Source organism: Lagenorhynchus albirostris, chromosome 3, assembly GCF_949774975.1.
Source record: "Lagenorhynchus albirostris chromosome 3, mLagAlb1.1, whole genome shotgun sequence".
In the NCBI taxonomy this organism is placed as follows: Eukaryota; Metazoa; Chordata; class Mammalia; order Artiodactyla; family Delphinidae; genus Lagenorhynchus; species Lagenorhynchus albirostris.
This window is the reverse complement of record NC_083097.1, coordinates 112481482-112505176: the sequence shown is the minus strand read 5'-3', so window position 1 is coordinate 112505176 and position 23695 is coordinate 112481482. Positions and strand designations below refer to the sequence as shown.

Here is a 23695-nt window from a genome sequence, read left to right as displayed (position 1 = left end):
ATTCCCCCAGGCACAGCTCTATGAGAACACCAACTCCAGCCTTCCACCCAGACGGTGTGAGGCCGCCCAGTCCAGGAGCTTAGCACTCCCCCAGCCCTCAAGCTCCTGCCCAGGTCCCTCCTGACCTAGTGGTGGTCACACTGAATTGCAACAGCCTCGTCTGTCCTCCCCATTGGACCGTGAACGCTGAACACAAAGCACACAGCACAGGCCTTGGTACTCAGCAGGCGTCACATCAGTGCCTGTTAACAGAAGGACAGTGAATAAACAGCTCTTGCTCTGAAAGTGCGGGCGCTGCCCGGTGAGCCTGGGATGGGAGGGCGGACGTTGGGATCTGGAGCACGAAGCTCAGTAGCGCAGATCGCAGAGCAGGGGGCAGGGTCGGAGCGCCATCTACCGGCAGCTTCGCAGACCGGCGGGAAAGGGCTGAACCCCGCTGGGGATCCCCGGCATCGCCAGCGCGGCCCCAGCACCTGTGATGTCAACAGAGGTTTGCGACGCTGCTCCTGAGTCCACGCTCCAAACATTCTACACACCGCCTCGCAATCACCAGTAACCTTGGCCTCCTCCTCGAGGAAAGAAGGGTGGGGCCCGGGAGGGAGTAGGAAGTCCTGAATTGCGTTGAGAATACTCAGGAAGGGGCTTCTCTTCCACCAGCTCCTACAGGGCAGGAATTTCCCAGAAACTCTCCTCACTGGGAGGACTTGAGCAGGATTCAATGACTGCAGTTACTGCAGAGCAGAGGTAAGGGCCTGCTCCCTGGAGGAACCAGCAGGCTTTGGGGTCAGACAGACCCAGTGCGAATTCCAACTCTGCTCCTTACTAGCTGTGTGACTGGGGACTCAATACTTACCCTCTCTGTGCCTCAATTCTCCCACCTGAAAAACAAGCTACATGACAGTACCTACCCTATAGGGTTACTACAAAGATGAAAAATCATCTATAATTAGATGCCCAGATCCTCACTGTTCCCAAAGGTCAGGCTTCCCTTTTGTGCCCACCTAGCACTAAAGACCCAGTCTTCAGCCTACTTGGTTACAGTATCGCCACGTTCGTCAGGCTCCCCTCTGCGATGTTGCTGGGAGTCTGCAGGCTGAGTCTGCCCTCCTCAAATCCTAGCTGCTGCTGCAGCTCTCATTTCACCTCCTGACTCTAGCTGCCCACTCTCCTTTTCTCCAGTGACCTCTTGCCACCTCATAACAAGCTCTCCAAGGCCCTGCTGAGCCCCCGAGTCTCCCACCCCGAATGTGGCCGGGGACGCTCCTCCAATACTCCCAAACCCAACCAGGACCAGACTCGCCTGAAAGAATAACAGGAGGGGGCTTCCCTGGTGGCGCAGTGGTTGAGAGTCCGCCTGCCGATGGGCTCGTGCCCCGGTCCGGGAGGATCCCGCATGCCGCGGAGCGGCTGGGCCCGTGAGCCATGGCCGCTAGGCCTGCGCGTCCGGAGCCTGTGCTCCGCAACGGGAGAGGCCACAGCAGTGAGAGGCCCGCATACCGCAAATAAATAAATAAATAAATAACAGGAGAGAACCACAGAGCATGATGGAAAACCTCAAGCTAGCTCTTGGGTGCGAGCAGGTCAAAGTCCTAAAGCCAGCGGTGGCCCCAGGCCCCACCTGACCCACTGTCCCTGAGGTCCCTGGCCATCACCCCCTCCACATGGGGGAGCTCCAGCCATGTTGCTCTCCCCCATCTCCAAGAACCCCCAGGCTCCTGCAGCCTGAGAGGAAAATCGCTTCCTTTTTATTTCTGCAAGCAAACCGGCAAGAGGCACAGTTCTGCCCTGAATGAAGACAACCTTTCACGCAATTATACAAAACAAAACTCTCAAGTGTTTTTATTTTGTTGCCTAGAAGCTCTCCATCCCCGAAGAGCATCTTGGCTTTTTCTGTATAAAATCAAATGCCCTGTTAGTTATTTTTCCCTCTTCTCAGACAACAAAGGAATAGCTTGCTCTCAAAGTTGTCTCCTATAGGAACTAAAAATCAAATAACAACAGTTAACATTTATTCTGTGTTTCCTAATCTAAGCTCCTGCTATAAGCCCTTTGCCTGTTTTATCTCTTTGAATCTTCACACGGACACTGGAAGGCATTTGGTCTCCATGTTATAGAGGAGGAAAAGAAGCATAACGAGGTTCTGGGATGCCCCCCCCCAGGGTCCCATAGTTAGTAAGTGTCTGAATTCAGATTCAGACCCAGACAGTCTAGCTTCTTAAAGCTTTAAGTGGGCAGCATTGCTTCAAGGTCAGAGCATGAGACTTGAAGTCTCCCCCTTCCCTACCCATTTCTAGCCATCTGAGATTTCAAAAGCACCGAGTCCAGTATCACCTGGAGCGCCCTGTTACAAACATGGGTGTCGAATGCTCAGTGGACTGTCTAGAGCACGAGAGGTGCCCAGCATAAGGGATAATCGATCAGGGCCTGAAAGGCTTGTAGCTGGGCGGTGGTGTGGCCTGAGAGGCAGCTTCCTTGTGTCGTCCCTTACCTGCCCAGGGAAGGATTTGTGAGGAAGAGGCATCTGTTAGCTCTGCACAGCTCAATAGCTCACATCCCTCCACTGCTGGAAGCCCTGTCGCAGCTCACTATTGCCTTGGGATACAATCCAAACCCATCACCATGGCCTCCATGGCCCTTCAGGGACTGTCGGTCCCCCACCTGGTTTTCCAGCCTCCTCCCCACGCCCCCTCCTGAGCTCACAGACAATCCCCGACCAGCCAAGTTGGCTGCCTCAGGGCATTTGCACTTAAGGCCTCAAGCCTCACTTCATTCAGTCTCCTGTGAACCAGAGTCTCTCTGGTTTTCTGACGTGCTGCCCTCAACCCCAGCTACACACCCATCACTCCTCCTTCCTTTCCTGACTCTCTAGAATGCTAGCTCCCTGAAGGAAGGCTTCCTGACTGTGGTAGGCTGAATAATGGCCCCAAGACATATTCATTTCCTAATCCTGAAACCTGTGAATGTCACCTTATATGGCAAAAGAATGAACAATAACTTATATGGCAAAGGATGTGATTAAATTAAGATATTGAGATGCTGACATTATCCTGGATTATCTGGGTGGGACTAAATGCAATCACAAGTGTCCTAAAAAAAGGGAGGCAGAGGAAGATTTCACACACACAGAGGAGGCGGCCCCATGTAGAGGGAGCAGAGCTAGAAGATGCTGGCCTTGAAAATTGGAGTGATGCAGCCACAAGCCAAGAAATGCTGGTGGCTACCAGAAGCTGGAAAAGGCAAGGAAAGGTTGCCCTCGCTACAGCTTCTGGGAGGAGCATGGCTCTGCTGACACCTCGGTTTCAGCCCCGTGATACTGATTTCAGACTCCTGGTTTCCAGAAGTGCACGGGCTGAGAGTTTGTAGTAGGTTGTTACAGCAGTCATAAGAAACTAATGCGGGGACTTCCCAGGCAGCACAGTGGTTAAGAATCCACCTGCCAATGCAGCAGACACAGGTTCGATCCCTGGTCCGGGAAGATCCCACATGCCACGGAGCAGCTAAGCCCCTGTGCCACAACTACTGAGCCTGCACTCTAGAGCCCACGAGCCACAACTACTAAAGCCCACATGCTCTAGGGCCTATGTGCCGCAACTACTGAGCCTGCATGCTGCAACTACTGAAGGCTGCTTGCCTAGAGCCCGTGCTCCACAACAAGAAAAGCCACCACAATGTGAAGCCCATGCACCGCAACAAAGAGTAGCCCCCACTCACCGCAACTAGAGAAAGCCCACGCGCAGCAATGAAGACCCAACACAGCCAAAAAAAAAAAAAAAAAAAAAAACTAATGCACCAACACACTAGTTTACTACTGAATCCTCAGGGCCAAGCCCAGTGCTCAGCACACAGTAGGTCCTTGATAAGTATGTGTTAGATTATTGAATGAAAGTAACTACACCTAAAGAAAACTATCAAAAAATAAATGGGATAGAAAAAAAATTAAGCAGGCAAACATTAACCAAAAGAAGTACAATACCACTATCTTATGAGCCTAAGTAGATAGCAAGGCAAAGGATTACCAATGGGGAATGTGTAGGCACCTAATAGCATAATCTGGAAATAGATAAAGCAAAATTTCACAGAATTAAAAGGGAAAAGTGATGAGAACATGATCATAGTAGGAGATTGTACTGTTCCTCTCAAAAATGAATAGGTCAAGCTGGCAATGAATGAGTAAGATGGTAGATGTGAACATCACAATTAGAAGCTGGAACTAATAAATGAATGCATGGGGACAAAAGGCTGAAGGCAGGCCACGGATCAGAGGCTGAGAGAAGAGACTGCAGGGGTCACTTGGGGGCTGGGGGTTGGAGCTGGGCCCAGAAATCAGAGCAAAGGAGGGGAAACTGAGTGCAAAGGGCAAGGGGTAAGCTTCAGAGAGAGCAGAGAAGTAAAGGGGGTCCGAGCACCTCCGTCTATGACTGTTCATAGCCTGCTCGTCACTGGTGAGCTCTGTGACTTCAGGCAAGTGAGGGAAACTGTCGACACCTCAGTTTCCTCCTCCATAAAATGGGGACACAGGTTGACACAAAATTGTCATCAAGGGGGTTCAGTAAGACAACGAACCTAGAGGATTGGCACGTAGTAAACACGCAGTAAACGGCAGCCCTTTGTAAAATGGGAGACTGGGTTGAATGCATGGGCAGGCGAGAAGTAAGTCGGCCTGCTCTGCGGGTCAGAGGGGTCTGCGGTCAGAAGGTCTTCCTCCAGCAGCATCCAGGTTCCTTCCAGTGTTCCCACTGAGAGGCAGCTGATCTGAGTCCCGAGGAGCAACCCCTGTCTAGGGGTTCCTGTCTAGGCTCCTGGGGAGACCCTACGTGGCTCCCCTCCATTCCCAAGGGCCAGGACTACCTTGCCTGAGGGGTCCCATCAGGCCCCAGGAGCTTTGAAGACAGATTCTATTTATCATCCTCGGATGCGTGATTTAACTCCTTTGTGCCTCAGTTTCTCTATGGGTAAAATGAGGATAATAACGGTCCCTACTTCATAGGGTTACTGAAGGAATCAACTTACTGGATACATGTAAAGCACTCATAGCAGGGCCCACCACACAGTATCAGGACCAGAGACCCTAAGGAACCCCAGTCTAGACAGACCCCCCTGGGATGTCTGCCCCCTACTCACTGGTAGACCTTTGTGCCTTCATGGTGATTTGTTATTGGTCCTGTGGGGACTCACGTACTACAGAAAAATCACATCTTGGTTAACTGGAGGTTACCACACACCTCACACAAGGGCTGCAAACTCAGAGGCTTACAGGAACGTTGCATGTAAAACAGATGGTGAGACAGGCTGGAGGGGACTGAGCGTCCAGCTCATCTCGAGGGCACGGAATGGTACCCTGTGGGAACAGAAGTCCCAGGTGGCCTCATTTTCTGACTTTTCAAGAGAAGCTGCAAACAAGATTTATATTTCCAAGGTCCTGATTTTAAAATGTGGACAACTTAGACAAAATGGTTAAAACATCATACTCTAAACTAGCCCAAACTAGCCACCAGTTTCTTGTTCGAGGACAAAGAATCCACGAAGCAGAGGGGCCAAGTCCTGGTGGCTCCCAGCTTAGACTGGGGTGCCTGCAAGTTAGGACAGCTTTCCCTAAAGATCCCCGGGGGAATTAGATTCCCTGGGGTAAAGCACCAAAACCGTTTTTTTAGTTGAGGTATAGTTGATTTACAATATTTTATTAGTTTCAGGTGTACAACATAGCGATTCAAAATGTTCATAGATTATATTCTATTTATAGTTATTATAAAATATTGGCTATATTCCCTGTGCTGTATAATATATCCTTGTAGCTTATTTATTTTATACATAGTAGTTTGTACCTCTTAAACCCCTACCCCTATCTTGCCCCTTCCTCTCTGCACTGGTAACCACTAGTTTGTTCTCAACATCTGCGAATCTGTTTCTTTTTTGTTATATTCATTTTTTTTTTTTAGATTCCACTTATAAGTGATAACAGTAGTTGTCAGTAGTTGTCTTTCTCTGTCTGACTTATTTCACTAAACATAATACCCTCCAGGTCCATCCATGTTGTTGCAGATGGCAAAATTTCATTGTTTTTTATGGCTGAGTAGTATTCCATCATATATATATATATATATATATATATCCCATCTTCTTTACTAGTTTGTTTCATAACCAATTTGAATGTCAGTGCAGCTGTATGTTTGCAACAAACAGAACAAATAAGAGGTATGACATTAATCACTCCAACAATGACAGCAAAATACCGGTAATGAATGAAAAGTTGTATACTTGATTTTCTTACATGCTGGTGTTGGAAAAAAAATTCAGTTTATAATGAAAAATCTTCAGACCCTCAACTTTGTGGAGTAAAGAATGAAAGAGAGAGAGGAGGGGTAGAGGCAGGCCTACCACTCACACCTCTCGGCGTATCTCTGCCACCAAGAGGGAGCAGGGACTCTGAAAGAGCGAGGTCGGTGTTCTGGCCCTCAAGGATGTGAGACTCCACAGGGGTCCCCGTGAGCTGACCGATTATAAGACTGCCTACCCCACTGAACATCCTGCCTCTGGACGCTCAGGGTAAGAATCCAGCAGTGTGCTCCCTGTAATTCACTCGACCGAGTTAAAAACTTACGTCCACGGGAAAACCTGCTCACAGATGTTTATAGCAGCTTTACTCATAACTGCCCCAAACTGGAAGCAACCAAGACGTCCTTCCATAGGTGAATGGGTAAGTAAACGTGTGGTACATCCAGACAATGGAATATTACTCAGCACTAAAAGGAAATGCGTTATCAAACCATGAAAAGACATGCAGGAAACTTAAATGTATGTAACTAAGTGAAAGAAGCCGATTTGAAAAAGCTACACACTGTGGGATGCCCACTCTATGACATTCTGGAAAAGGCAAAACTGTGGAGACAGTAAAAATTTTGGTGGCCTCCGGAAATGGAGGGGAGAGAGGGATGAAAAGGCAGAGCACAGAGGATTTACAGGGCAGTGAAACTACTCTGTATGATACTATAATGGTGACACCTGTCATTATACATCTGCCAAAACCCAATAGAACGTACAACAGCAAGAGTGAACCCTAACGTAAACTATGGAATCTGAGCGATAATAATGTGTCAACGTAGGCTTACAGACTGTAACACACGTGCCACTCTGGTGGAGGATGTTGACAGTGAAGGAGGCTGTGGGTTGGGATGGGGGAGGGCACAGGGGAGTATAAGGGAACTCTCTGTACTTTCTGCTCATTTTTGCTCTGAACCTCAACTTGTTGTAAAAAAGAATGCCTCTTTTTTGAAAAATGCAGGCAAGACATTTTTGAGCGCACAAATGTTGCGCGACAGCGCCCCCTAGCAACCGCGAACCGTGAACTTTCTTATAGACAGTAGGGCTTGGAGTTTTTTTGGAAGTACCAGAGAGCAAGAGACCAGGGGAACTTTTGCTTCTCTGAGCTGCACTTATTGATAGCTTGGGTATGTTAGGGGTTAGAGGGAAGGGCAGGGCGAGGGAAGGAAAGGCAGGCTGAGGCTGGCATTTACCAAGCCCTGGCCCTGGTGCTTTAGCCAGGTTCCCGGGTTTCCAGGCCATGACTTGTGCTGAAGGCTCGCAAAGGCCGCCAAGCTTGAGCGCAGAGGCCCCGGGCTTTATTGGAAGGCACGGGAGGCACCCCATGGTCTGCTGCAAGCCCGGCAGCAGTAGGGTTTGCCTCCAAACGGTTGAACCGGGGTGGTCACGGGCCTCACCTAGAAACTCTGCAGTTCTGCAAGCAGATGGGCCCACGGGGCGTGTGTGCCCACCCCAGTGCCAGGCCTGCTGAAGCAGGCAAGTGGGTGGACAGGCAGAGGACCACACACAGCAGGGACGTTTTGGGTCAATGGCCACCAAACGGAAACAGCCACGCACCGGGCCACTGGGTGACAGCTTCAGCAGGCCTAGCTGGTGATTTACGCTTCACAAGGTGACGCAGTCCCAGGGAGCCTCTGGAAAACCACTTGGAGACAGAGCTCTCTAGGCAGGATTTCTCATTTTCTCATCACTTTTTCGTTTTCATGATATAGCTCCCCCCTGGGGCTGAAGGAAGGGGAAAATGCTTTTTATATTATATTAGTGGCCATGTGGAAAAGACATGTTTCCCAGGACATTGGATTCGGAATGAAGACGCACATTTGTAAAGCATATGTGGAAAATGTCATGTGTGGAGGGTATGAAATATTTGTTGTCATGTCTCGGGCTACTCTTGTGAAATATCAAAGGACAGAGAGAGCGAGGCCACTGGGAAGAACGTGAGCGGCTGGCCCTGAGGACACATCCACAGAGCAGGGCACCAGAGAGTGTTTAGAAAAGAGGTGGGTGGGCATGGCGGCATTGTCTGTTCATGTTTGCTGTACTTGCAGAAAGAGTATCAGGAAGGCACTCAGTACAGTGCTTCCCTATTGGGAGGGGTGAGGGACTTTGAACTCTACTCCTTTTTATCTTTTCAAAGATTGTAAACAATGTGAATATATAAACTTTTCAAAACAGTACATAGGACTTCCCTGGTGGCGCAGTGGTTGAGAGTCCGCCTGCCGATGCAGGGGACACGGGTTCGTGCCCCAGTCCGGGAAGATCCCACATGCCGCAGAGCGGCTGGGCCAGTGAGCCATGGCCGCTGAGCCTGCGGGTCCGGAGCCTGTGCTCCGCAACGGGGGAGGCCACAGCAGTGAGAGGCCCACGTAAACAGTACATAAAAATAAAGCAAACAAAAAGCCTTTTACTTTGTGAGGCTGTGTCTCAGAACAGACTATAACCTTCAGAGAAATACTGTATCTTTTGACTAGAAAATAATCTCAGACTTCCTCCCTCCAGCCACCACTTTCTCTGTACCCAACGACTGGTCATCAGCCACCCTCCAGTACACAGAGGCCTGTACCAAGTTGTGTGTAGAAGCCCAGCGGCTTCTACAGAGAACGATCCCCTCTCTCGGGGAAGCCTTCCCCCAGCTAAGCTGCAGTCTTGCTGCTGCTGTTTTAGGCTGTCCCTTGTTCCGCTCTCTAAGAAGGCAGAGGGCTGATCGTGGGGCTTTTCACTACAGCAGTTCCGAGGTGTCAGGCTAGCAGTCAGCCTCCCTCCGTGTGAATAAATCTATAGCAGTGGAGCCCAGCTCTGAGCTCTCACACCCTTGAGGAGTAGGCTAGCGGGCTGAGAAAAGAAGACTCAGTTGTCTCCCAATATCTGGTTTCCCTTTCGTCTATGATAAGACAGCCGTCATTTGGTCACTGAGCACGCAGCTACCCAGCCTCCCTTGCAGCTAGGTCTAGCCCGTGGCTAAGGCCAGGCCAAAAGGATGTGAGCAGAAGTGATGCGGGCAGTTTCCAGGTCGTGCTTTTAAAGGGAGAGGATGCGCCACGTGCTTTTTGGTCTGCCCCAGTCCCACTGGTTGGGATGCAGACATGGCAGGGAAGAGCGATTTGGAGCCACGTGGATGAGGACAACACTCTGGGGTTGACAGAGTGACAGGCTGGCAAGAACTCAGGTTGCTGACACTGTGGAACCACCATTAGGAGCCCTAGACTGCTTACACCTGGCCTATTAGGTAAGCGAGAAATATATTTGTCTCTTGTTGAAGCCACGGTTTTAGATCTGTGTTAAACCAGCCAAACCTTCATTACACTGGAGAGAGAAGAGAGGGAGAGAGAATGTAGAGAAAAACTTAATGTGGGAATTCTGGAGAAGACAAGATAGGCGATCACCACTTTGCCTCTCTGCATCTAGGTTCGGGCAATCAGTACAGTCACGCTAGCGGACGTCTCCACGCTCTGTGCTTTACATGCACGACCTCAACCTCACTGCATCCTCACTCCCTCACCATTTTGGAAATGGGAAACCGAGGCTCCGAGAGCCTCATGTGACTTGCCCAAGTCCCTTGATACATTAGCGGTGGAGGTGGGACTCAGATTCAGGCCACCTAACCCAAGAGCCACACTACCTTCCAAAGACCCGGGTTGCAGGTTCTCTGGGTATGGTCCCATCCAGACTGTGTGCCGGACCTTCTGTCTCTGGTGGCCTCCCACATTCTGGGGGCAGAGACTGTATATTCTTCGTGAGGGGCTGTGGCTTAGGGTACTCAATGGGACAGCAGAGATAGGAGAACAAGCTAAGCGATGAGGGCCAACATGCCCCATCAGACCCAGTCAACTTCGGGGCTTTGACAGGGTCAAGGGAGAGACTGGAGGGGAAGAGCCGGGAGGACGTGGGGGCAGTGATTACAGCAGAACCTCCGTGTGTGTGCAGAGGCTGAGGAAGCAGCAGCCCGCTCCTTCTCCTGTAGTTCTCTGACGTCTGGCTCCCTCGCACTTGAGTGAGTCTTTGCTCATGCACGCCCCCCTCTTGAGACGCCTGCTCCTCCTTTACTAACTTGGTCAACTCCTGCTGGTTCTTCAAGACCGGCCTTGGCATCATCTCCTTGAGGAAGCCTTCCTAATCCCCCTAGGCTGGTCTTGGCACATTGTTCGGACTCCCTTGTCCTCATGCTTCCTTCCCGGGTCCCATTGGGTGGTACTTGTCTGAGAGCCTGTCTTCTGCATGTGCCTGGACCTCCCTGAGGGCGGGGGGGTGGGTGTCTCATATGCTTGGCCGCTGCAGAGCCCATCCAGGGCTGGGTGCAGAGGAGGCCACTTCCCTTTGGGCCCAGCCTGCTCCTTGGGAAGAGGTCCCGAAGCCCCACTTGGAAATACACATAAATGAGCTGGAACTTGGCTCTGGAGGCATGCCGGGGTAGGGTCCTGGAGTGGGGAAGTCTGGCAAGCTTCTGTTCTGTGTGTGGAAACAGCTATGAGTCCCCATGGGCTCCGAGCACATGTACACATGGGGGTGGTCCAGGAGCTCCAAAGCCTAGGGAATCCTACTACCACCAAAGCCTCCACTCCCCAGAAGTTTCCATGATCCATCTCTTTGTCCCAGACTGAAATGCAGGTCATGTGGGATCTGACATCCACTCCAAAGTGAGGTTTCTGTCTTTCACTGTTTTGAAATTCCAGTTTTTATTAAGCCGGTAAAGGAGAATTAAAGGCAGGCGATTTAATCTTGCAAAACAAAGCCACAGAAATTGCTGGAGGGCCTTTCCTTTGTTTTGGCAAAATCAAGCCAGATTGCACTACCCAGGGGGATGGCTGCTTCCTGAGGTGGCATTTGAGGCTCACAGCCCCAAATCTTGGCCAGGCTACTTTTCTTGGCACCAGAAGCCTCCGCGATTTAGCATTTTCCCAGGAAATTCAGGTCCTCCTCCAGCTCATGATGACCATTCCAGATGCGGAAGGCGGCTTGAGGTGTGAGAGGCGGCAGGGGTGAGTGGACACCCAGCACGGGCCCCTCAAACGCCTGCTGCGGGTGGCACTCTGTGCATTGGAGACCAGTTTTCCCTGTGGGAAGGATCCAGCAGTTTAAAGAAGCAGCCTTCTAGGAGGAGCTTTAAACTATGAGCAAATCAAAAGTTCGGAAGTGCTCTGAATCTCTGCGTTTTATGTGTCTACTGCATTGGGGGTTCAGAACTCTGCTCGTGGGCTCTGAGTCTGGGGCCCAAACCTGCAAAAAATGGTGCTCGGTGGTGGCTGTCTGGCCAGAGCTTTCATAACAATGACACCAACCCTTACCCTTAAAATCTGTGCTATCAGGAACACCGGGAAAGTGCAGAGACCAAGCATCACAGGATCCTGCTCACAGGCAGGAAAGGACAGGCGCTGAGTCTGGTAAGTGACTCAGCCACGTGGATGATTCATTGATCTGCCCACTAACACCTCCCTGAAATTTATATTGTTGGAAAACAGTCCACACTGCTGACAGTGCAGCATGTTATTTTTAACAAAGAGTATTTCTGTTAAAAGATATAAAGATGGGAACATGAAATGAGCAAAACCTAGAAGGTGAATTTGAATGCTTTTTGTTTTGTATTGTAGCCAAGGTATGTAAAATATTTTATTCAACCAAATATGGTCAGATATGGTAAACTGTCACCATCAATCATAAACCTTATCTTAAGATAACTATTTGAAAGAAAACTGGATATCCACATGAAGTTGGTCTCTGGATGCCTACCTTACACAGTGTATAAAAATTACCTCAAAATGGATTAAAGATCTAAATGTAAGAACTAAACCTATACAACTCTTAGAAGATAAACGTCGTGGCATTGGATTTGGCAATAACTTCTTGGATGTGACACTAAAAGCACAGGCAACAAAAGTAAAAATAGGTACATTGGACTAGATCAAAATTTTAAACTTCTGTGCATTCAAGGACACAACAGAGAGAAAAGGCAGCCCATGGAATGGGAGAAAGTATTTGTATATCCCATATCTGATAAGGGGTTAATATCCAGAATATGTAAAGAACTGCTATAACTTAATGACAGCAAAACAAAGAACCCAGTTAAAACATGGGCAAAGGACTTAAAGGAGACATTTCTCCAAAGACGATATACAAATGGCCAACAGCACATTAAAAGATATTTAACATCAGTAATCATTAAGGAAGTGCAAATCAAATCCACCGTGAGATATCCCCTCACACCCATTAGGATAGCGACTATAAAATAAAATAAAATAACACCCACAACACAACAACAACAGAAAATAACAAGTGTTGGCAAGGATGTGAAGAAATTGGAACCCTTCTGCACCGTTGGTAGGAATGTAAAATGGTGTGGCCACTATTGAAAACAGTAGGGCAGATCCTCAAAATATTAAACACAGAATTAACGTATCCAGAAATTTCACTGCTGGGTATATATCCAAAAGAACTAGAGGCAAGGTATCAAACAGGTATTTATACACCATATTCCCAGTAGCATTGTTCACAATAGCCTAAAGTGGAAGCAACCCGAATGTCCATTGACAGATTAATGGATAAACAAAATGTGTTATATACGTACAATGGACTATTATTCAGTCTCAAAAATGAATGAATTCTGACACATACTACGACATGGGTGAACCGTAAAGACATTATGTTAAGTGACATATGCCTATCACAAAAGGACAAATACTGTATGATTCCATTTATATGAGGTATCTAGAATAGTCCAACCCACAGAAACAAGTAGAATGGTGGTTGCCAGGGGCTGGAGGGAGGGCGAAACGGAGAGCTGTTGTTTAATGGGTTTAAAGTTTCAGTTTTGCAAGATGAAAAGGTTCTGGAGATTGTACAACACGTGAATATACTTAACACTACTGAACTGTACATTTAAAATGACTAAAATGGAAAACTGTGTTATGTGCATTTGACCACAATTTAAAGAAAGATAACTATTTGCAGAGGAACAGTTTAGGTTTTTTTTTCCTCCATCCTCTTGCTGTCAGATCTACATGGAGTACTTCTAGGCACCTAAATTGCCACACAGAGGTATTTTACATGGTATGTTAAAAATCTGCCTTTGAAGACATGCTAATTTCAGAATACATTTTATTCCTAAACTTTAGTTAAAGTATTTATGCTAGGCTTTTACCTCACTTAATTAAAAACAAAACCCCCATGTTTGATGTGTGTTGTGCTGTGTTTGGGGCCATCTTTCCTGGCCAGCTGCATTCTTTAAAGAAGATCAAGCTGTGTTTCTTCAATATGGGTTCTTGACTGAAAAAGAAAGAAGCCCTTGGCAAAGCCTTTTGACCAGGTGAAAGCGGATCCCGGTCCAAGTGTTAGATGAAGACACTGGCTAGAGGGCCAGGGAGGTTGGGCAGGCATGATTATCCCCATTCTACAGATGAGGACAGTGAGGCCCAGAGAGGAAAAGCAACTTGCCACAAAGTATGTCCACGGCAGAGTCAAGGCTGGGCTCCCAGTGAGGGCTCCCTCCCTGCCCTCCAGCCCACAGCTGCTCTGGATGCTGTGGGTGGAGCGGGAGGGGAGAGCACACAGGCCAGGATGCAAGACGCCTCCGCCTCCGCCTTCCCCAAGCCTCTCCTCCCCAGGCAGCCTAAGGGACAGCCCTTAGCTCAGTGGGAAAAAAGGAAGTAAAAGCACAAGGTAATTGCTGGGCTTGCTGGCACTGGCTCTACGTGGCCTGACTACCGCACCCCAAGGGGAGAGCCCAGAAGGCCTCAGAATTCCCAGGCACCATGTCTCCGGGGCCTGCCCCAGGCATTGGTCAGGGCTCCATTATTGGATTTAGCATAAAGTAAAACTGACATATATTAAGAACACAGAACAATAATGAAATTGGGCTTAGCAATGACCCCTGGCATAGGGGAGGGAGCATGGGCAGAATGCTCACCATCTCTGCCTCTGGAGCAGGTGGAGGTCACCCCCCGGGCCACGCTGGCCAGCCCCACCTGCGCAAGGAGGCCCCACCAGTGCTCTGGGAGGGAGCGCAGCAGGAATAAGCAGCCAGGGCTGTCCCTCATAGCCATTTGCTTCACCCAGCCCAGCCCAGCCATCAGAAGCTGAGGACCAAAGGCCCAGAGAGGGGAAAGGGCTTGCCCCTTGGCAGCGCAGGAGTTGAGGGCAATGGTCTGAAGATCAGACCTGGGTTTGAGAGGCAGCTCCGTGCCCTTCTACGTGGGTGATCTTGAGTGAGTTACTTAATTGTGCCTCTGCTCTCTCATGTGTGAAACAGAGTTAATAGTGGAACCTCTCCCACAGGTGTAGTGAGGATTAAATAAGACAGTTTATATGAGGGCTTAGCACAGGACACAGGAGAGAGTCAGGACTCACTCAACGCTCATTTCATTATTGTTTTAAAATTCAAATGCACCGCCACCGTCTTTGTTACCATTCTTATTAGCCAAGGGCATAGAGCAAAGCGTGGGAGAGCCCTTCCAGCAGCTGGGCAGCTGACGCCACCTTCCTCCGCCAGGTGCCACCCCACCTATCATCGCTTCCACCTGGCCAGCTCCTAGTCATTCTGCACAAGTCAGCACAGGGTCCCCTCCTCCAGAGTGCTTCCCGGTGCACCCCACCCCTGGCAGTTTAGGTGCCCCTCCTGGGTTCATATACTGGGCATCCCCCCATCACAGCACCATCTCTACAGGTGACAGCTAATTTTTTTCTTACCTGACGGCTCAGTGGGGACAGGGAACGCTGTCCTGATGATCATGGTAACGACCGCTGGATCCCTACCCTGAGCGCTTAGTGAGCACCGAAGTGCGCGCCTGGGCCGAGCGCGGTGCGTGCCTTTCCTCCAAGAGGGCCCCTCCTTGGAGAGGATCATGGCTACTCCATCTTACAGGTAAGGAAGCAGACCTGGCCTCTCACCCACGCTGTGCTGCGTACGAAGTTTGTCCCCGGGCAGGGACATGTCTGTCCCAGCACCTGCCCTTATAACAAACCGCCGCTCTGCGGGGCCTCACCCTCTGGCTTCCTGTTCTGTCTCCACGGTTGGAGTTGGTGTCCTCTGGTGAGATTTGCTGTAGATTCACCTTAGGCCATTTCAGGGCATTCTGAGTCAGAGAAACAAGGACCCTGTCGCCCTCCCTCCCCAGCAGTCCCATGAATGGCTCCCCCAGACTTTCACCGTCCGCCCCTTTCCGCCTAGAAGAGCAAGCCACCGGGTTGAGGGATGCTGCCACCTGGTGGCCACAGGCTATCAGGACACGCGGGGATGTTCTGATGGGGATGGGGGTGGTAAGCGGCCACACTGGCTTGGCAGGCTGGAAGCAGCGCCCTCTCTGCTGAGCGCACTGCCAGCCAGCCAGCGGAGCACACGTTTGGAGAAGATGGGGCAGCTGGACCGCACAGAACACCACCCATGAGGCACGACAGCTTCATGTTTAGGCCCAGGAGTACGACAGACTGGGCCCAAATCCTGGTTCGGACATTTCCCAGACATGTGATCTTAATTAGTCGACTGATTGCTGGGAGCCTCCGCCTCCTTTCCTGTCTACTGAGTAGCCTTCTCCTCCTGGGTTAGGGCCACCTGCCCCAGCCAGAACGTGGAGATTCTTTCTAGAGCATCCGTTTTACTTCATTATCATTTAAAAATGGAATTTCTATTGAACTCATGCAAATTACGTATTCAGCTCCAGAATGATGTTTGTCTTAAGCAAAACGTGAAGGCTTCTGAGAATCTGGGGTTTGTGCAAGCTGTCAGTGGGCTCTGCCAGCCCCTCTCCCCAGAATGCATCTGCACTCGACTCTGGTGTTCTACCTACCAACCCTCCCCACGTGCTTGGCCCTTTGCACGTGTTTCATTTAGCCCTCACACAGCAACAAATTATCCTCATTTTACAGAGCAGAAATCAGGTTCAGAGAGGCTGAGTAACTTGTCTGAGGGCACACAGTTGCTACAAAAGAAGGAGCCAAGCCTCAGACCCGAGTCTATCTAACAGTAGAGTCCTCGTCTGCCCACCATTGTAGGAGCCCCAGAAGCTGTCCTTCTGTCCCTGAGTTCTCGAAGGAGCACGACTGGGGGCGTTTGCTCACTGATGTACACTCCCCAGCGTCCTGACACCAGCCAAAGGAGGCCGTCCTAGCCAAGGGCGCCGAGCAGAGAGAAGCCAGCACCTCACTCCCCCTGCTCTCACCTCCCCTGGCTCTCCCCCTGCCCCCGGGGAAAGGCCAGACAGTTACCAGCCCGCCTTCCTGCTGGCCCTTGGGAGATGCAGCTGGGCAGTTCTTCCTCTTGTCAGATAAGTTCCCTGGCTGTTTCAGTTCCCTCTCTTGCTGGGAACTTCTGGGAACTGAGTTTTGAGGGAACTCAGGGACCACAAACACATCTCTTCCGCCCACCCGCTCTCCCGGGCCAGGGCTGGGAGTGGGGACACAGCCTTCCTCTCACTGAGGCCTGGTTCCAGGTGGCAGTGAGGAGGGATGTCCCATGCCCCAGCGAGGAAAACTAAGGCATGGAGAGGGGATAGGACTTACCCAAGGTCATACACCTAGGGGCAACAAAGCCCCTGCCAGGCTTCTGCCTGAGGCCCACTGCCCTTCTCTGCAGGTGGGAGGAAATACCTGAGCATCACCTAGAAGGGAAGGCAGTGTGTGTGAGGGGCCCTGGGGAAGACCATGGTTCCGAGACACGCAGCTGGCCGGCAGTCTGGGCTAGGCAGACCCATGGGCCGAGAGGAAGGTCTCTGGAACGTGGCCAGCCACCTTCCACTCAGCAGGCTCAGCCCTGGTGTGTTTGCAGACCTTCAAGCTCCTCAGAGTGGCCATTTGGACTTCTGGTTATCCATCCGTCCATCAGGGCGGTGAAGCTGTCTGTGCTGAGCCGGGGGTATGGTGCCAGCAAGAGCCCTGAGGTCTAGCCTGCCTGCCTGCCCCAGGCTCCTCCCCCTCATAAGCCAACCAGCGCGCCTGAAATGCTGCCATTGGAACCACTGCGTGCAGGGAGGATGCCACGTGATGACGAAAGCAGAGATGAGGGTGGTGCCTCTACACGCCGAGCAATGCCAGAGATTGCCAGCAAGCCTCCCGCAGCTAGGGGAGAGGCCTGGAACAGGTTCTCTTTCAGAAGGAATGAATCCTACTGAAACAGTCTTGGACTTCTAGTCCCCAGGACTTTGAGACCATACACTTCTGTTTATTTAAGCGACCCCATTTGTGGTACTTTGTTACGGCAGCCCCAGTAAATGAATACACCAGTCAATACCTCTCTGCAGAGATCATTCAATACCCTGACCTCTATGACCATAGGCTAGTTTTATCTGCTCTTGCATTTCATGTAATTGGAATCACACAGTCTATATCATTTGTGCCTGGTTTCTTTTGCTGTCCATAATGGTCATGAGATTCATCTCCATTGTTGTGTGTATCATTGGTCCATTCTCTTTTTTACTGCTGTGTAGTGTTTCACTGTATACATATTATACAAATTTTTATCCATTTTTCTTAATGGACATTTGGGTTGTTTCTAGTTTGGGGTTAATAGGATAAAACTTCTGTGAACATTCTTTTTTTAAATTTTATTAATTTTTTTATACAGCAGGTTCTTATTAGTCATCCATTTTATACACATCAGCGTATACATGTCAATCCCAATCGCCCAATTCAGCACACCACCATCCCCATCTCACCGTGGTTTTCCACCCTTGGTGTCCATACATTTGTTCTCTACATCTGTGTCTCAACTTCTGCCCTGCAAACCGGTTCATCTGTACCATTTTTCTAGGTTTCACATACATGCGTTAGTATACAATATTTGTTTTTCTCTTTCTGACTTACTTCACTCTGTATGACAGTCTCTAGATCTACCCACGTCTGTGAACATTCTTGTACAGGTCTTTTTGTGGACATACATAGTGAGATTGTTTCTGTTGGTTTTTTCTCTTGTTTGACAGTTGGTCCTGTAGCTTAGCATGCCTAGTACTTTCTTTATTAATTGTAGAACATTGTTAATGAGAAGTTGTAGAGGCTCTGTATGATATTAACTTTTTCTAGCAAGTATTTCTTTTTTTTCTAGGAGGCAGTTAGAGAAGAGAGATTGAGATCATCTGGGGCCAGTGCTGGACACACATCCATCTTGGTCTCTTCCAGGCTGCCCTCGAAGGCCAGCAGAGCCCTGGAGAGGTGGGCGTAGAAGGTGGCCTTCCTGCTGTCCTACTGCTGGAGAGGCCACCCTCTGTGAGTAGCTGTTTTATCCTTCCCCTGAGGCCCTGCCCTTTCCTGAGACACTCAGTGGACCACTGTGTTGCCCATAGCTCCCTTGGCCACCCCTGGTCCGGCTACAGTGGCCCCCTCACAGTCTCCCACATGCAATGGGAGCTCCCCTCACTGGCCCTCTGTCCAAAGAGCTCCCCTTTCTAAGAGGTCTGGGATGCCCTTGCCCCAACCACCTGGCAGGGGGGAGGAGGAACTGTTCATACCCTGAAATAGGTCCCTGGGGACGGGGCAGTAGAGACTGGCAGAGATGAAACCCGGGAGGGAACTCAGGGTCCTCTCCTAGCAAGGGTCTCAGACTGGGGTTTCCAACCTCTTAGCAGTGGGGCTGCACTTCTGAAACAAGAAATTACACTTCCATTTTCTTTCCTAAAGGGAAAAAGGAAGAAAGCAACAAACCTGATGAGCGTTGTGACGTATCACTTCTCTGAACCACAGCCACAGCTGCCATCCCCAGACCCGCCCCAGCCTACACCCACTTCCTCCCGAGAGCTCACAGCTGCAGTGCCGGAGTCAGATGTGACCCTGGAAATAAGGTAGATGGGGGTCAGAGACTGGAACTCACAGTGAGAGGAGAAGGCCTGATGGGACTGGGAGGGGGCCCCTGCTGGCTCCTCGCCAGGCACATACCCCAGAGAGTCTTCCTCTGAGTTTCCGCTTCCCCGGAACAGCTGGGGTCCTGGAGCAAAGAGAAGGCTTCTGCAGGGGCTCTGCGCCAGCAGGGGGATTTCTATCAGCTCTGGAGGACTCAGCAGAGCAGAGAGTAAGGTCACAGGAGCAGTGTTGAACGCTTCTTTTCTGAGGGATTCTCTTAGGGTCCCTGGGCCGTGGGATTGGTTCCTGGACGTGAACGCTGAGCTCCTGGCCAGGCCTGAGGACTTGGCCGTCCAGCTCAGCTGTCCTGGGCCTAGTTTACACACACCTCAGGGAAAGGCTTTCTGCAGGCTGGGGCAAGAAGCGGGGTGTGGTTGTGGTGTGTCTGTGTGGGGCTGCGTGTGTGCATGAGAGAAAAGGGCGTGCCCTAAGGGCTCTGCACTCACTGTCAGATTGGGAGGTTCTCACCATTACTTCACCCAAAAGATAGGGAGTCCGGGGTCTGGAGGGACTTGGAGCCTGTCCCACCGCCTTTAAGGACCGGACTCTCGTGTGGGGTCTCTCTGGACTTGATCTCCCATGATTTTCACGTGTGTGAGCCTCTTCTCATTTAGCCGTTTGGCAGGTGTGCCCCCAGACACTTGCTGTGGCCAGGCCCCGTCTGGACCGGGCAGTGGGACACGGGGCATCGAGGCAGCTCTGCCGTCGGGAGGCCTCAGGGAAGAGAGGAGGAGAAGGGCCCAGGGAAGACGGGGCAGGGACCCACATAACTGACACATAACGGAAAAGGGACCGAATGGGACAGCCCCGGGGGGGAGCCTGCTTGTTCTGAGGGTCTGGGCGCAGAGAGAGGAAAAGAGCTTCACGGAAGAGGTCACCTTTGAACCGGGCCTTGAGCAGTTTGGGAGAGAAGATGCATTCTCAGGAGAGAAAATACTGTAAGCAAAAGCCTGGTGCTGGGAAAGTGTACATTTAGTTATTCAGATCCACTCAGTCCTTGGTTCCTGTAGAAGGTGTTGGCATGTCCTGGGCCATATGGGGTGGGTACAGGTGCCAGAGAGTTTATGCTCCTCAAATCCATGCAGGAACAGAGCCTTCCCGCAGGTGCCAGTGAGATTCTAAAGGACAAATTTCTAGAGATGGAGTTACAGAGGCAAGTGACATGTGCACCGCGCACTGTCAGATATGTATGGCCAGTTGGCCTCTGTGGAGCCCCATCAGCTCTTTCCAAGTTCATCACCGGCATCTGTCTTCTGCCCCAGACAGTGAGGAGGGGATGCTTGTGGCATTCGCGTGCATAGGAGCACTTAGAATGTGCTAGATGTTTTTGTTCTTCCTTGGGGTCTCCAGGCAGCCTTTCTGATCCCCCAGGAGCAGGCGGGGGTCCCCTCTTCTGTGTCACGCCACAGCGCCGGGAGCTAGAAACCCCTTCTCCTTTCGCAGCTGGGTGTTCCCGTTGATCACTGGTCAGCGCCTGGCTCAGCGGAGGGCTCGGCAGGCAATCGTTGTGTGACTGTCGGATACAAGGAGGGTGGATCCTACCTTCCGTCCTTCCCTTTCCATGAGGCAGGGCCAATTGTCCTCAAATGCCAACAGGCCACCCAAACCCCACCACACAGGCTGGTACGCCTTGGACCTCGCACAGACAAGGATCAACATACCTACGTCACAGAAGAGAGAACTAAAGTTTGGAGAGTGAGTAGCGTGCCTCACTCAGAGTGTGTTAGGGATGAGGCTGAGGCTAGAAGCAGCGGGCCTGAGCTTCCACACCAGCTCTGGCCGTGGCTGCAGCCTGGCTGGAGCAGAATGACTGCATGGACGTTCAGTGCCCGGCCCTGCTTGGCCAGAGGTGGCTGGGAGCCCCTGAGGTGGGCAAGAATGTCTGGGCTCAGGGATTCACAGAGGAGTGTCTGCCTCCACCCACGCCTGTGTGTCTGTGCTCCGTCTTCCTTAGGCTATCAGCCAAGGAGAGGCCCCTCACGGTCCTGCGGGTGAGCCTGCACCACCCCACGCCAGGCCCTGCCACCTTCGCCAACGTCCCTCCGCAGCTAGAGCACGACCCCAGCCCACTGCTGGTGGGCCGGGGCCCGGATGCCCACCTCCGGCTGCAGCTCCCTCGCCTCTCCCGCCAGCACTTGTCACTGGAACCCTACCTGGAGAAGGGCGGTGCCCGGCTGGCCTTCAACTTGAAGGCTCTGAGCCGCAAGGGCTGCGTGTGGGTCAATGGGCTGACGCTGAGGTTCCTGGAGCAGGTGCCCCTGAGCACCGTCAACAGGGTCGCCTTCTCTGGCATGCAGATGGTGGTCCACATCGAGGGAGGTGCCTCCCTGGAGGCCTTTGTCTGCTGCCTCCACCTCAGCCCCTCGCCCCTGATTTACAGGCTCCAGGCTGAGGAGAGCGACGAATGGGAAATCATCCCCCAGGAGCAGCCTCCCTCAGGTTCAGGGCAGCAGGCTCCGGGTCACCTGGGGTTTCTCGACAGCCCTTCCCAGCCCAGCCCTGGAGGAGCACCAGAAATACAGCTCCAGAGGGAGCCCCCAGACAGTGCGCTCTGCTAGCCCCGCCGGCCACCCCGGAGCAAGCCTTAGCTGAAATGGGGCTTGAAATAGTCAAGCTACATCATGCAAGGTTGACAAGCCAGGCCTGCCGCGTAATAATGAACCTATTCTGCAAGCATGAACCACCAGGGGTGAGGGGAGTGCCCTCCACATCCACAGCTATGCAAGGTAACAGGAACTTCATATACGTTTAGAGGCCCTGAGGGGTTCTGGGAGCCTCTCTCAGTGTTTCCCCACATTTCCCCCTCTCGTCTGACTAGGAGTTACTTTATGTTGCTAATTTTGTGTGCCGCTTAAGAGCTGGAGTTTGAGGTTGCACCAGGAATGCATGGACACATGTAACAATTACATTTGTGGTAGCTTGGGGTTACCTTGGGCTTTCAAATACCCACAGGCACTCGGGGCTTAGGGAAGCCTGTGTTTAATAAACTGCAAGTATTTCATTAAGCTGGCATACCCAGTAGGATTCCCTGATCCCCAGATGGGCCGCCTGTACGCCACATCGTCATGCAGAGGCAGGGGCGGGAAATAGAGAAGAGGTGTAAGAGGAAATTGGCAAGGCGGGGGCTCAGGGTTCTGAAAAGGATGGAGGTAGGGCTGAGGGCTTCCTGGGGATGGGGAGCTGGGGGCTGGGCCTGCCAAGAAATTCATCGTCACTGTCATTCTCTTCATCCTCACGCTCCCCCACTCTCACTTCTGGACCAAAGCCTTGGCTGACCAGAGGGCAAAGGTCTTCAGGGGAAGGTAGCTTCCCAGAGCAATGGGCTCTTCTAATTCTCATTTAGCCATTTGGAAAAGGGACTGAATGGGACCAATTCTATGAGAGGGCAGGCTGGGAGGTTGTGACAGAATACAGTTCAGCAGTTATTTCACTCAAGGGTGGGTCATATGCCAATGGGGGTGGACTAGTGGGGGATCGAGAGTGGGCTCATTTTCTCAGTGCATGTCGGGAGGTATGTGCTGGGGAGCTGAGCCCAAGCAGTTGAGCCCAGGTATGTGCTGGGGAGCTGAGCTCCATGCCATCCCAGGGAGGGGGAGTGTGGTCTAGAAACCATGTTCACCTGTGTAATGAAGGGAGGGACCTCAGGCCCGGATGGTTGCCACCAGCCTTGGCCCTGCTGTACGATATCCAAGGCACTGAAGCTGCCCACTAGCTGGCTCACATCCCAAGGTCTGTAACCACCTCCAACAAGGCTCTCAACACTCCTCACTTCCCACCCAAGAAGAGAGATCCTTTTGCACCCAGGGTAGGCTGCAAGGAAGTTCAACCGCACTGCCTTGGGGAAGATAGCAGTGGGCGGGACCCAGACTGCCCAGACTTGGGAAGATTCCATCCGATAGGGAACGAGGCAGATACACTCAGGTCACAGCCACAAAGCAGAGGAGGGCAAGGGATGTGAGAAGAAGGGGCTGTCCAAAGCTGTGAATGGCCCATGGGGCCACCAAAGCAGTCCTTCACTCAACTTTCACCAAGCACCCACCTTGTACCAGATGCTGTGCAAAGCCCGGGGAGCCAGCAGTGAACAGGTTGACTAAGGCCCTGCCCTCAGGGAGCTTACTTGGGACTCAGGAAAGACATGAATTCAGGAGATGGTCACTGTGGGCAGTGCTAGAGACACTGTGTTTTCTCTCTCTTCATGCTGGTGTTAACCTCAGCTCTACTATTAAGTGGCCGTGTCTGGTGAGTGCTTACTATGTACTCCACGCTCCGCTAGGTGCTGTGTACATTCCCCCATTTAATCTCCACAACGCCCAGATAGACAACGGTATTAACCACATTGTACCGATGAGGAAATTGAGGCTCAGAAAAGTGAAGTATCTTGACCAACGTCACGCCACTCGCTAGCTGTGTGATCTTGGGCAAGTGACTTAGGCTGCTTTGGTCTCTATTTCTCCTTCTGGAAAATGGGCAAGATGATAGCACCTCCCTCTGGAGCCCGCTGGGCTCCCCACTGGAGCCAGCCAGCGGGCTGTGAGGGTTTTAGGAGGTGGCACATATAAAGCAC

At 51.4% G+C, this 23695-nt stretch overlaps 1 protein-coding gene across 1 annotated transcript; it reads left to right on the top strand.

Annotated features, from left to right (window-relative positions):
• Window positions 1-18939: 18939 nt before the first annotated feature.
• TIFAB (TIFA inhibitor) lies at window positions 18940-21689 on the top strand. The gene is made up of 2 exons (XM_060146252.1): window positions 18940-19073; window positions 21086-21689. Exons 1-2 carry the CDS (start codon window positions 18940-18942, stop codon window positions 21687-21689), a joined length of 738 nt encoding a protein of 245 aa, XP_060002235.1.
• The last annotated feature ends 2006 nt before the right edge of the window (window positions 21690-23695 follow it).